Here is a 14,592-nt window from a genome sequence, read left to right as displayed (position 1 = left end):
GCAGCAAGTCAGAGCAGCCCCGGTATCTGAGCTGAGAGAGGCGAGTTTTCCAGGGAAGCTTCTGCTGCGTGAGTCCCCCAAACTGGTGGAAAGGGCCGGGGAAGGCTGACTCCTCCTCTCCTGTTCTGAAAGCAAAACATTCTTTCTTCCTCCCCATCCTCCTCCTCCTCCTCCTCTCTATTCAGGAGGGAGCAGAGGCTAGAAGCTGTTTCCACTCCCCCGCCCCTTTGAGCAGTCCTGCTCCCACCTCCTTGCCTGCCTCCCAGTGCCCACAGGGCGGGCGGGCGGGCGGGCGGGGTGATGCCCCGCTGGAACACCAAGCCTTTTCCTGGAGGGAAGGGGGGCCAGCCTGGAGGAGACAGTTGAGCCCAGCTCTTGCCTGAACAGGTGTGCATTGCCCAGGAATGCGTGCGGAGTGACTCACCAGCGCCCTCCTACCTGAGCCGGATAAAGCTGCCTCTCCTCTGTCCTGTCCACCCCATGTCTCTGTTCCCTTCCTCCTTTCTTTGCTCCCTCCCTGCCTCCCTCCCTCTCTGACAGTGTCTCGCGCTCTCTCTCTTTCACACTCACGCTCGCACACTCTCACACACATACTCACACCCAGGAGAACAGCTCCCAATAGCCAGGGAAGAGGGAGAGCAGAAGGCACGAGACCCCAGCAAAGGTATGTCAAAGCTGCCAACTTCTGCCCCGCTTCTCTTAGAAGCCGGACACTGAGGCAGGGAAGGAGGAGAAAGGGCTGCGGTGAGAAGGGGCACCGGGGAGGCTGGGGGGCAACGGGGTTTGGCAGCAGCTGCTTCCAGAAGAGTTCCTGCGGGAACTTTGCCTAGGAGTCCGGGCATGCATGCAAGGTGGGTGGGTGGATTTAATTAGCCGCCTACTCTGTTAATTACCACCACCACCCATCCCAACCCCCCCAGAGAAGAGTAGAGCAGCTCCCCAACAGCTTTTCCACTCCACTGGGGGTTGGGAGGTGCGTGACAGGGTCTTTTGTTCCCTCTCCTCCCCTTCCATGGAGGTTGGCATTTGCCAACGCCCTGTCCTTAGTGGCCCTGGCACCTTAAGGCTAGCCTGCCAGGGGAGCAGTGGCTTTCCTCAGGAAGTAGTGGGGGAGTAGGGGAGGGATCCTAGAATTAAACGACCTGGACATTCAAGGGGGCTGTGAGCTCAGCCGATAGGTGGTGAGGAGGGAACTGGGAGGAAAAGGCTTGGTTCCACTGAAGATTCAAGTTTGCCAAGTGCTTTGATTTGCATTTATTCTATGACCCTTACAACAGCCTCATGAGGCAGGTCCTCTGGGCACTATTAATCCCATTTTACAGATGATGAAACTGAGTCTTAGAAAGGTTAATTATTGGCATACAGCTAATAAACATCAAAAGTCGAATTTGAACCCAGGTCTTCCTGATTCCAGGTTTCTCTCCATTTTCTCACATTGCTCCCCAGAGGGGGTGAAGAGGAAAGGAGGGAGAGGTGTATGTAATTGGCTCATTTAGAAGGGAAACATAGAGCTTAGACATTAAGGATGCAATGGCTATTGGGAACTGTTCTCCTTTGGGTATGTGTGTGTGTGTACACCGAGGGGATGTTAACAAAAGAATGGGAAGCAGTTTTTGTTGTTCAATCGTTTCAGTCATTTCCTATTTTTCATGCCCCCTTTTGGGGTTTTCTTGGCAGAAATACTAGAATGATTTGCCATTTCCTTCTCCAGCTTATTTTATAGATGAGGAAACTTAGGCACACCAGGGTTAAGTGACTTGCCCAGGATCATATACACAACTAGTGTCTGAGGATAGATTTGAACTCAGGTCTTCCTGACTCCCTCTATGGACCACACTCTATCCACTGTGCCAACTAGCACCCCGAGAAGCAGTTACCCAGCCCAACTAGCCCTATATGGGACAAGCCCAAGGGTTGGTAGCAGTTGGAGGGGCACTCCTGTTCTGACCTAAAGTTGGTATGTGTCCCCTGATCCTTTTCTCCACTCTGCCAAACCTCAGACCTCCCCTTTTTTCAAAGTCTGCTCCAGACTCACCCGCTTCCTGAAGCTTTCCAAGATGAATGCCCCTGCCCTCAGCATCCCTCTGATCATTACCATAGCAACATGGACTCCCACCACTCTGGGAACCTTCCACCTCCCCAAAGGCCCTTCTGAGGTGAAGAGGATGCCCTGGGGGGTTATGTGGGTGCATCTGTCCCTGATCCATACAGATTTGAACCTCACCACAGGCCCTCTGGGCCAGGACCATTTCTCCTCTTTCCAGCTCCATTTCTGCCCTGTTTGGTTGTTATTATGTCTAGGCGGGGCTGGGTATAATGGTTGGGTGTCTAAGGGTTCTAGAGAGTAGTATAGAGGACCTGACCTCAGTCCATGAACTCTGGATAGCCTAGAATAAAGAACAGAGGGATCTGGGGGTCCATGAAGAACCTCCACAAATGAAAAGGGAGGGAAGATGGAAGGTCCGTCTCCTTAGTCATTCTTTTTTGTTAAACCCCACTTCCTGAGTGTACGCAGCCAAGAGCGCCATGGCCGAGGAGTCTCAGAGGCAGATTTAGACTTCCAGCTGGGGTAGCAGTCCTAGGGATAGGAGGATGACAACCAGACTGCCCACCTGATCTCAAGTGAGAGCCAGCCCCTCTAAGGTAGAGCACTACAGAACAACTTTTCATAGAGGGTGCAGTGGAGAGGGCAGAAGTGAGGAATGACGGTAGGAGCAGATTTAATCATCAAGAGACCCACCTCAGGGGCAGCTAGGTGTCTTAATGGATTGAAAGCCGGGCCTAGAGATGGTCCTGGGTTCAAATTTGACCTCAGACATTTCCTAACTGTGTGATAAATTCTAAGATAGAAGATAAGGGGTTACATTTAAAAAAAAAAAAGAAAGAAAAACTGTCCAAGGGGCAGTTAGGTAGCACAGTGGATAAAGCACCAGGTCTAGAGTCTGGTGGACCTGGGTTCAAATTTGGCCTCAGACACATCCCAGCTGTGTGACCCTGGGCAAGTCACTTAACACTGATTGTTTAGCCGTTGGTACTCTTCTGTCATAGAATTGATACTAAGATGGTCAGAGAAAGAAAGAAAGAGAGAGAGAGAGAGAGAGAGAGAGAGGGAGGGAGGGAAGGAGGGAGGAAGGAAGGAAGGAAGGAAGGAAGGAAGGAAGGAAGGAAGGAAGGAAGGAAGGAAGGAAGGAAGGAAGGAAGGAAGGAAGGAAGGAAGGAAGGAAGGAAGGAAGGAAGGAAGGAAGGAAAGAAAAGAGGCCCACTTCTAAGGACCCTTCCTAACCTCAGGAACTTCAGCCCTTAACACATATACATCCAGAGCCAGCACATGCGTCCCCTGAAGAAAACGTATGTCTGCCTGTAGGCATGTTTGTCTACCTCACAGGGTTTGTTGTGAAGATCAAATGAGATGATGGCCAGGAAAAAGCTCTCTAGACCACAAAGAGCAGTACATTCGTGAGGGGTTACCGTGAAAATGTTTGGCATAAGGGAAATGGTCTTAGGGTCGAAAGTCCTGCCTCTGGGACTGACTGGCTGGGCGACTTTGGACAAAATATTTTACCATTTTGAGAGTCCATTTTTCAAAATATAAAATGTTTTCCCCTCTTTAAAGCACTCTTCTCAGTGTGGGCCATTATTATTGTTGATAAAGAAGTCAAATTAGAGGAGCCCTAAGGCCCCTTCCAGCTCTGACATCCTGTGATCCTTGAGTAATGCCACCCCAGGGATAGTCTGCTTACTTGTTTCATTGTAAGTCAGAGTGGGTATGGGTGTGGCATTTCACCAATTTCATGTCTTCTAGGAAGCCATTTCAGCCCAGAGTCCACACCCTGACTGGTTTGGGGACTACCCCATTCCATAACTATTTGCTCCCTTCCCACCCTTAGGCAAGGGTTTCTTTCTGCTTCCTAGTCTCCAGCCCCATGGAGTTTGCTCTGCCTCTGGATTGGACAGCATACCGATATAGTCATTGCAGCCTTCTCGACCTTTGGAACCTCAGGACTGGCAGGAGTTGAAGGGAACATTCCCCTTGAATTCTTCCTGTCCTAAATCCTATGCATGTAAGACCTCAACCCCACAGACTAGGGCTGTCACTAGGAATTCTTTCACTTCAAGGAAAAACACTTGAGGGAAATGGGGTCGTAACAGCACAGCCAACTATTTGCTGGTGTAAAGAACACTTAGTGTGGCAACCCTGCCTTGCCATCTTGGGTACCTTGCAAGCCCTATTCATTCCATGATTGTCATACCGGACACAGCAGGGACTATAACTCTACTGTATGGGGAGATCTGTCCTCCAAGGGGTCAAGAGAGAGATAGAAGGGATGATTTGAGGTCAAAGATTATAGTCTGGATATGAAGAGGGGTTTTGGGAAAATGGATCTCTGATTTTTTTCCCCTTTTAATTCTACTGGCCTACGTGGCTCATGCCCAGGTCTCTTCATATATGAAACAGTCTCAAAGAGACCAACTTTCCACTGGATCCCCATCGTCCTGGGTTTCCCTGGTTTGCTTTTCTTGTTTTTCTTCTTTTTTCAAATAAAAAATTTTTTTTTTTAATTTCCACCACTTTTGTTTCCAAATATATCTCTCCCCCCCACCCTCCCCTTCAAGCCATTACTCATAACAAAGGATAAAAAGGAAATGAGGAGACAGCAGATTAGTAATACCAACTAATATATTAGTTGACTCTAAAGGTATACATAGGGTTCCATACTCATAATCCCCCATCTCTACAAAGAATTTCCTATGGTATTTTTTTTTCTTTAAACCCTTATCTTCTGTCTTAGAATCAATACTGGGTATTAGTTCTAAGGCAAAAAAGGGGTAAGGGCTAGGCATGGGGTTAAGTGACTTGCTCAGGGTCACATAGCTAGGAAGTATCTGAGGCCAGATTGGAACCCAGGACCTCCCATCTCTGGACCTGACTCTCAATCTACTCAGCCACCCAGCTGCCCCCTCCTATGGTATTTTAAGCAAATAAATAGGAAACAGTAGTTCCCTGAGTGTCTTAAGGTAAATATATATATTTAAAACCTTTACCTTCTGTCATAGAATCAATATCATGTATTGGTTCCAAGGCAGAAAAGCAAAAAGGATTAGCAAATAGGGTTAAGTGACTTGCTCAGAGTCACACAGCTAGGAAGTGTCTGAAACCACATATCTGAACCCAGGGCCTCCCATTTCCAGACCTGCCTCTCTATCCACTGAGCCACCTGGCTACCCCTAGGTAAATCTTCAAGATGGAAGAGTGAGAGTTACCACACAGGGCTAGCCCAAGTGGGGATGACCACTGGAAGCAGATGAAATTCAAAGAGCTGATGAGTAGGAAAAATCAGGCTTCTCTCTGTCTCTCTCTCTCTCTATCCCTCTGTCTGTCTGTCTTTCTAAGGTCTTCTCGGGCTTCCACTCTCCACCTGGGGGCCAGCACATAGACATGAAGCAAATTCCAGATTTCACCCCACTGGGCTAGGCCAACCATCCAGTTCATGATAGTGCCCAAAGAATACCCTTCTCTTCTTTGCCTCTCTGCCCTGGCCCTTGAATCTCATGAGGAAACCCTTGAGCAAAGCCCTCCTGGCACTACCATTCCCATTGAAGAGCAGATAGCACAAGCCTGGCGGTCCACAGGCTAAGGTCCGCTGCGTGTGCCACCAACTAGAAAGGTACTCATCCCTGAGATATTCCAGCCTCCGCCCACTGTCTCCCAGACCAAGTTCTGATTCAAGAGAATCAGAGGAGAGATCACACCCATATGTCACAACAGGAAAAACATACCTGGGCACGGGAGACAACAGTTCCACATGTCCAGAAATGAATCTCTCTGAAAACAGGGACCTCAAAAAACTCCCAGGGATTGCATCACTCTCCATCCCATGACACAGGCATATGGCATGAATACTTTGATTTTGTTTTTGTTTTTTTTCAGGAGGAAGAGGATGCCCTGGCCAGGGGCATGGGCTGGTCTGCTGTTCTGGGCAGTACTCTGGGTCAGCTTCCAAGGAAGCCCAGGCAAGTCAGGGGAGCCTTCCCTGCTACACCCCAGAGGATCCTGGTTGGACCTTTTTCCCCTTAATCATGAATGGTGTCACTCCTATGGCCCTGACCAGATGGCCCACCAACACGCTATTAAACCACTTTTCATTCATTCATTCTTCCACCCATCCAACAGACATTTCTCAAACGCCTCCTACATACAGTTAGGCACAGGAGAAGTAGGAAGATGAATAGACAAAGTGCCTCCTCTCAGGAAGTTTGAAGTCTAGTAAAGAAGATACAGATACGTCTACAAATAAAGATAAGAGAGGATCCAATGTGATAAGTGCAGAACAGGAAGCAGCAAAGTGCTCTGGGAGTTCAGAGAAAGGAGGGGGAAGGGATGGATCACGTTCACAATAATTACCCCCTTCCCAAATATCTCTAAGCACCAGCTAGAGGCCCCGATACGTGAGCAGGAAACGAACACACGGCAAACACCTGCAATCGAGCGTAAGATGTCAGTCAGAACATGAACCGCTCCACGTGCTCCCCTTCTTCCACAGGAGTGGGACTCAGGCCTGACCCCAACCCTGTCTTTGACTTCTTTTCCCCATCCAGCTAATCGTTGCAAGAAGACCCTGGTGAAGAGCTGTACTGAGTGCATCCGTATAGATAAGGACTGCGCCTACTGCACTGATGAGGTGAGGACCTCCCCACTTCCCAGTATGGTGGCCTGCAGAGATGGACGTGCCTTTCTCGAATCTGTGGCAGGACCCCAGCTTTCACCCATGTCCCTTTGCACAAGCCTATGGCCAGATCCATACTTCCCCTATAGGGTTGTGGCATCCTGGATAGAATCTGGGAAAAGGAGAGACTATAAGCCTACATTGCATTGCATGAAGGAAGTAAGCATCACTAGCATTTCTGGTATCCGTGACAAGCAGGGAAGAGGAAGTAGTAGAGAAGATCCTAGAAGAGATCTCCTTAACAAACAAGGTCTTGTGGGAGAAGAGACCCCCAGTATGTCCCCCAGGAGAGGAGACAGAGGCTCTGACATATCCCAATGGGCAAAAATGCTTCCCAAAAAGGGTGTAGGGTGAGCCAAGGGCAAGTAGAGAGCCCACCTTCAGTCCAAAAAAGGCCCCAGGCTCCCTCATTAATCCAGGCTTCACCTTCATTGTGGTTCAGGTGCAGAGTTCAATCTTCTCCAGTCAGGTGGATTTGCCCCAGGGCCAGAGTCTGGTCTGCCCTACCTGGTACCCCTCTTTTCCTAGGCTAGGAGGAACCCCAAGGATGGGAGTTATTAGGTGAAGTGAGACAGTGGAAGAAGGTGCCACAGCAGTGATTTCCCTCACTCCTGGGAAATCTTGTGAAATGTGAATTCTCATGAAAGTGGAAATCTTCCTCAAGTGTCCCAGACTGGCCCCAGTATCCTAGGCCCCCCAAAAAAGAAAGGGAAACAATAATTTAGACTACAGAAGAGCAAAGACTAGTCATGGGTGGGGAGAGTAAAGATAATCATTCTTCATATGTGAGAGATCTGATGTTGGGGTTTGCAAAAAGCCTGAATCGTGGGATGTATGCCCCCTTGCTCTGGACTCAGGTGCCCTAATACAAAGCCTTGGTTATCTGGGTCTAGTTCTAGCTCATAGGGGAGACTTTTTAAAATTTCTATTTATTTATTTAAAAATATTTTTCTGTGGTTACATGATTCATGGTATCTCTCTTAGGGGAGATTTTTTTTTAACCCTTACCTTCCATCTTAGAATCAATACTGTGTATTTGTTCCAAGGCAGAAGAGTGGTAAGGGCTAGGCAATGGGGGTTAAGTGACTTGCCCAGGGTCACACAGCTAGGAAGCCTCTGAGGCCAGATTTGAACCCAGGACCTACAAGCCACTGAGCCATCCAGCTGCCCCCACTTAGAGGAGATTATTAACTGAAAGCCAAGACTAGGTATATGGATAGAGGAATAGGTGAGAGCTGCAAGAGGCACTGAGAACTATGCTCTCTCTTTTTCCATTCTTGTATTGGCTAGACATTCAAGGACCGTCGCTGCAACACTAGAGAGGAGCTGCTGGCCTTGGGCTGTGAGGCTGGAAGCATGATGTTCAGGGAAAGCAGCTTCCAGATTACACAGGTGAGAGCCAGGAAAGAGGGGTCAGGGTGAAGCATGACTGTTAAAAGTGAAGTCATGTGCCATAAGCAAGGAGTCATATCTTCAGAGATGGTAAGAATGCCAGAGTCTAAAGATCTGAGTTCAAATTGTGCCTTAAATATTTCTACCTATGGTGACAAGTCATTTAACATTCAACATTAGTTTCCCCATCTATAAAATGGGAGTAACATTATTTAGCCATTCCAGTTGCATCCAACTCTTCATGGCCCTCTTTGATTTTTTTTTTACTGTAAATTTTTAAAAATTATTTATTTAGAATATTTTTTTATGGTTATAAGATTCATGTTCTTTCTCTCCCCTCCTCCCATAGCCAACGCACAATTCCACTGAGTTTTACACGTGTCATTGATCTTTGACATTTTCTTGACCAAGTTACTGAAGTGGTTTGCGATTTCCTTCTCCAGCTCATTTTACAGTCGAGGAAACTCGGGCAAACAGGGTTAAGTGACTTGCTCAGGATCACATAGCTGAAAGTGTCTGAGGCCAGATTTGAACTCATGAAGATAAGAATTCCTGACTCCAGCCAGCAGTCGGTCCATTGAGCCACCTCGCTGCCTATAGAGATATAATAGTCACATAGGTGTGTGTGTGCATCAATGTTACAAATTCCTACCTCAATATACACCTATATCTCTCTATGCACGTCCCATTTGGCAGCATGCTGAGATCGACACCACCTTAAAGAAGAGCCAGGTATCGCCCCAAGCCATGCAGTTGCTTCTACGGCCCGGCGAGGAGCAGAGTTTTGAGTTTCAGGTGTTTGAGCCCCTCGAGAGCCCCGTGGACCTCTATATCCTCATGGACTTCTCCTATTCCATGTCCGACGATTTGGCTAACCTCAAGCAGATGGGCCAAAACCTGGGTATGTTGGAGCATCTGGAAGCAGGGTGGGACGCGCATCCCCAGGAAGCCAGGCCGCTGGCAGTGCATGCAGATGTTTCCTTTTCCCAGCTCTGGAAAAGCAGACAGTGCCTAGGCACATGTTCCCCGTCAAAGGCTTGCATTGGAGGGAGCCTCCTCCCTGAGCGGGTCCCCAGAGTCCTCTTGGTGCCCACTGTCTGGGGGGCTGGCCCATTGCCCGGCCGCAGTTTGAGGGGGTTCTGCTCAAGGGGCTTCCCTGCCCCCTCTTCACTGTCCCGTATCCCCCAGCCCAGGTCTTGAGTAGTCTCACGAATGACTTCACTATTGGCTTTGGCAAGTTTGTGGATAAAGTCAGCGTCCCACAAACAGACATGCGACCAGACAAGTAAGTTTTTGTTACCAGTTGGCCCAAGTTCGGTTAAGATTGGGCGAGGGGCTATCCGTCTCTCTCGCTGATCCCCCCACTGATCCCTAGAAGGTAGCACAGGTTCCCCCAGTGGATGGTTCATAGTCAGACCCATCTCGCCCCACAATCAAGTCCATCACAGAGATGTATCAATATGGGTTCTGCCAGGGGGCAGCTGGGTGGCTCAGTGGATGAAGGGTTCAAATCTGGCCTCAGACACTTCCCAGCTGTGTGACCCTGGGCAAGTCACTTGACCCCCATTGCCTAGCCCTTACCACTCTTCCGCCTTGGAACCAATACACTGTACTGATTCTAAGATGGAAGGTGGGGGTTTTAAGAAAAAAAAAATATATGGGTTCTGCTGAAGAGAGTCTGCCAGCAGTAGGATGTTCATGGGCTGGCAGCCCAGGTAGTTGAGGGAGGGGGTGAACGGTGAGCTCCCTCCCTCAAGATGCCGGCTTGGAGAAGTGATTCCTTTCAGGCAGTTCTGGAGATCTTCTTAACATATCCCAACCCTATATCAATACTCGGGGGGGAGGGGGGGTCCTTATCACCGTGGCATCTTGAGACAGCTTCAGTGGCCCCACTGACTGTGCCGGAAAAGGAGTGGGCGAGGGAGCCTGGTACCCTGCTTCCCAGTTCCCGGGGACCCCACTGGAGAGAAAAAGGAGGAATGTCATTAGTGGAATGGTGGGAGGAATCATGGGGAGGAGACATGAGGGTCTGACACCTCCCCACCCTGATGTTTGTGTCCTCCTCCCCCCAAGACTGAAGGAACCCTGGCCCAACAGTGACCCACCCTTCTCCTTCAAGAATGTGATCAGCCTAACAAAAGATGTGGAGGAATTCCGGAACAAGCTGCAGCGGGAACGAATCTCGGGCAACCTGGACGCTCCTGAGGGTGGCTTCGATGCCATCTTGCAGACAGCCGTGTGCACGGTAAGCTCCGCATGGGGGCTGCCAGCCTGTGCATGCCTGCCCCATCCCCCACTCTGCTAGGGGGCCGTGGCTTCGGCTCTGGAGAACAGAGGATCTCTTTTTGGTCTGCTCCCGTCTGAGTGGCTGAGAGGCCCTCTTTTTAGCCCCTGGGCCTCTTTGGAAAGACGAAAACCACAGAGCATCATTGTGCCGGGGCCTGGAGTCTCTAAGACCTGGGGTGCCCAGATTTCAAGGGGCTCTGTGAACTTGGAATGTTTCATTTTGTAAAAATTGGTCATGTATATTTATTTATTTATGGTTACATTTTGAGTTCCTAATTGCCTTCTTCCCTCCCTCCTAACCCCACATTAGAGAAGGCCAGCATTGATATAGACATATTTGAGGAACCATATAATGCATACTTCCATATATCAGGATCATGGATATATAATCTAGACCGAAAGGGAGATAACATAAATAAATTAGATAAGCATGGAACATATTAACTATCAGATTTAAGGAGAAGAGAAGAATTTACAAATAAATAAGAGATGAGGAGCACTGTGGGATGTAAAATAAATAATTTCGGTTGCATGAAATTAGTATTTTATTTTAATAACAGATTTCCATACCAGTTTTTCAAATTTATATGATCCATATTGTCTCCCCCCTCCTAGAGCTGGCAAGCAATTCAGTCTGGGTTATACATGCATTATCGTGCAAAACACATTTCTGTATTATTCATTTTTGTGAGTATAATCTTATAAAACCAAAACCCCAAACCATAAACCCAAATCAGCAACTGAAAAATTGAATGCTTTCATCTATATTCTGACTCCCACAGTTCTTTGTCTGGAGGTGGAGAGCATTCTTTGTCATAAGTCCTCAGAATTGTCCTGGATCATTGCATCGCTGAGAGCAGCTAAGATCATTCCACAATATTGCTGTTACTGTATATAATGTTCTCCTGATTCTGTTTATCTCACTCTTTATCAGCTCATGTAGATCTTTCCAGCTCTTTCTGAAATCAGCCAGTATCCCATCACCATCTGATTGCATTAAATTAAAAGGTTTTATACAAATAAAACCAATGTAGCCAAGATCAGAAGGAAATCATGAGGGCAGCTAGGTGGCTTAGTGGATTGAGAAGCAGGCCTAGAGACAAAAGGTCCTGGGTTCAAATCTTGTCCCTGATGCTTCCTATCTGTGTGACTCTGGACAAGTCACTTAGTCCCCATTGCCTAGCCCTTACCTCTTTCTTGCCTCAGAGCTAATACACAGAAGTGATTGAAGATAAGGATTTAAAACATTTTTTAAAAGAAATTATAAAATTGGGAAAGGTATTACATCATGTATAATCCATTTATCCATCCATCTATCAGTTATTTGTTTGGAGATTGATAACTTTTTTTCATTAATCCTTTATAGTTGATTTACATGATTGTATTGCTCAGATCAGAACAGCTAAGTCATTCACTGTTACTCTTCAAACAATATTGTTGTTACTACATACAATATTCTCTTGGCTCTGCTTTTTTCACTCTGTATTATTTCATGCAAGTCTTTCCATGTTTTTCTTAAAAAAAAAAAAACTCTTACTTTCTCTCTTGTATCAGTTCTAAGACAGAAGAGCAACAAGGGCCAGGAAATCTGCATTAAGCAACTTGACCGGGGTCACACAGCTAGGAAGTGTCCGAGTTCAAATTTGAACTCAGATCTTCCTGACTCCCAACCTGGAGCTCTATCCACTGCATTACATAGCTTCCCCCATATTTTTTCTAAAATCAATCTACTTGTCATTTATTATAGCACCACATTCCATCAGGAGCTTGAAGAATTTTGATAACTATTTTATTTTTTCTTTTAAATTTTCTTTTATCTTTTAATTTTTTTCCATGGTTACATGATTCTTATTGTCTCCCTCCCTTCTTCCCTCTCCCCTCCTGGAGTCGACAAGTAATTTCACTGGATTATACATATGGTATCACTCAAAACCTATTTCCATATTATTCATTTTTGCAGTAAAGCAATCTTTTAAGACCAAAATCCCAAATCCTATACCCATATAAACAAGTGATAAATCATGTTTTTCTTCTGTATTTCTACTCCCACGGTTCTTTCTCATAAGTCTCTCAGAATTGTCCTGGATCATCACATTGCTTTTAGTACCAAAGACAATCACATTTGATTGTCCCACAATGTTTCAGTTTCTATGTATAATGTTCTCCTGGTTCTGCTTATTTCACTCCATATCAGTTCAGGGAGGTCTTTCTGATAACTGTATTTTAACAGAACTGGCTTCCTTTGTAATCCTATATATTTTATTTTATTCTAAGAATGATGGGCATCAATAGGCTGCCAGAGGAGTCCATCACACACAAAAAGTGAAGAATCTCCACTAACAGGAAGATCTCTGGAGGTGATGAGCAGGGGATGGTCTCAGATAGTGCCCAACCTGAGCTATAATCAAGCCACATTAATTTTGTGCTGAGCTTGACAGTTAGAAAAACGATTAGTTCTTGTGACTAGAAAGCACAGTGAAGAAAGCTCCTGATCTTGAGTTTGAATCTTGCCTCAGGAAAGAAAGAGTTAAGCATTTATTAAGTGCCTACTATGTTCCAGGTATGATTCTAAGGCCTTTACAAGCATTTTCTCACTTAATCCTCACACCTATCTGAGAGGAAGGTACTATGATTATTTCTACTTTATAGTACAAGAAACTGAGGCAAACTTAAGTGGCTCACCCTGGGTCACACAACTGGTAAGTATCTAAGGCTGAATTTGAAATTCAGAACTTCTTGTCTCCAGGCCCTGCACCATCTACCTAGATAACTGGCTATAAGAGCTTCTCCTGTCTCCTAACACTAGTATCATACAGGGTTCATGCTAAAGGATGGAAGTTGCCCACTGTGTGGGAGATGCTGGGACACATTTACATGGCAGCAAGCAAGGGGGGCATGCTCCTGTTCTGGAAGACTGAAGAGGACACCTATAATTAAGTATGCTTCTCTTTCCCCTCTCCAGAAGGACATTGGCTGGCGAAAAGATAGCACCCACCTGCTGGTATTCTCCACAGAGTCAGCCTTCCATTATGAGGCAGATGGGGCCAACGTGCTGGCAGGCATCATGAAGCGTAATAATGAAGATTGCCACCTGGACTCCACAGGCACCTATACCCAATATAATCAGCAGGATTACCCATCGGTCCCCACGTTGGTACGCCTGCTGGGCCAATACAACATCATTCCCATCTTTGCTGTCACCAACCACTCCTATAGCTACTATGAGGTATGTGTGTGGGGGTGAACCATTCCTAAAAACTTCAGGGACTATTATGGCTTCCTCCCTTATTAGGGACACCATATACCTCTTCTTCTTGGGCTCCCAAGTTTTAAAAAACCTACTAATATTAAGTTTCTGATCAACTAAGACTCTCAGATACTTAGTATTGATTCCAAGGCAGAAGAGCAGTAAGGACTAGGCAATTTGGGTTAAGTGACTTGCCTATGGTTAAATAGCTAGATAGTGTCTGAGGTCAGATTTGAACCCAGGACCTCCCATCTCTAGGTCTGGCTCTCAATCTACCAAGCCTCTTAGCTGTACCTCCAGATCTTTTTTCTACTGGGTTGAATTACGGAACCACTAAAACTCCTTACAATCAGCAGAGACTATTCTGCGTCTTTTTCATCTTCATCTTTCTTTTTTCATTTTTCTCCTTTTTTAAAACAGAAGCTGCATACATATTTCCCAGTCTCCTCACTGGGCTTGCTGCATGAGGACTCAGCCAACATAGTGGAACTACTTGAAGAAGCCTTTCGTGTAAGGGGCTTGGGGCTGGGAGTGGAACTTGGAACTTTGAGCCCCGAGAGGTAGACCTGTGGCTGAGACGAGGGCATGCCTAGAGAAAGGGCCAGGGGCTCAGAGTTGGGGTCATTCACCCCCCACTCTCATTCTGAGCTATCCGCCCCAAGAAAAAGTCCCTGTGCTGAGATGATCCTTTTTTGAAGGGCTGGCTCTTAGCGAAGACCCTTCCCCAGGGCTAGCCTTGTTCTTGCTTAATGAAGTGAAGTTGGGAATCCAAGGGTACAACTGGAGATGGTCTTCAAAGAAAGCCATCTCCCACCTCTTACCTGAAATCGCTCTTGCCTCAGGGGAGACTCTAGTACCCACCAGAGGCATCATGTAGGTGGCTCCAATGGAACACGTCATCTGTGATCAGCAATGGAGTCTACTGTTTCCATTGGGGGGATT

General features: G+C 46.9%; 1 protein-coding gene across 6 annotated transcripts in view; it reads left to right on the top strand.

Annotated features, from left to right (window-relative positions):
- The first annotated feature begins 234 nt into the window (after positions 1 to 234).
- ITGB4 (integrin subunit beta 4) overlaps positions 235 to 14,592 on the top strand; it is a 50,845-nt gene continuing 36,487 nt past the window's right edge. For 2 of the 6 annotated variants that reach the window (XM_056817130.1, XM_007482639.2), the window contains exons 1-9: positions 235 to 664; positions 5,930 to 6,012; positions 6,598 to 6,680; positions 8,016 to 8,117; positions 8,814 to 9,018; positions 9,306 to 9,402; positions 10,191 to 10,362; positions 13,366 to 13,629; positions 14,071 to 14,160. In XM_056817130.1, coding sequence (XP_056673108.1) covers positions 5,940 to 6,012; positions 6,598 to 6,680; positions 8,016 to 8,117; positions 8,814 to 9,018; positions 9,306 to 9,402; positions 10,191 to 10,362; positions 13,366 to 13,629; positions 14,071 to 14,160 — 1,086 coding nt within the window. In that variant the 5' untranslated portion in view covers positions 235 to 664; positions 5,930 to 5,939. The remainder of the gene's footprint in view (positions 665 to 5,929; positions 6,013 to 6,597; positions 6,681 to 8,015; positions 8,118 to 8,813; positions 9,019 to 9,305; positions 9,403 to 10,190; positions 10,363 to 13,365; positions 13,630 to 14,070; positions 14,161 to 14,592) is intronic. The other 4 variants (XM_056817132.1, XM_056817131.1, XM_056817133.1 and 1 more) reach the window with 3 other exon arrangements.

This window comes from Monodelphis domestica, chromosome 2 (assembly GCF_027887165.1).
Source record: "Monodelphis domestica isolate mMonDom1 chromosome 2, mMonDom1.pri, whole genome shotgun sequence".
Lineage (NCBI taxonomy): Eukaryota > Metazoa > Chordata > Mammalia > Didelphimorphia > Didelphidae > Monodelphis > Monodelphis domestica.
This window is presented reverse-complemented; position numbering and strand designations above follow the sequence as displayed.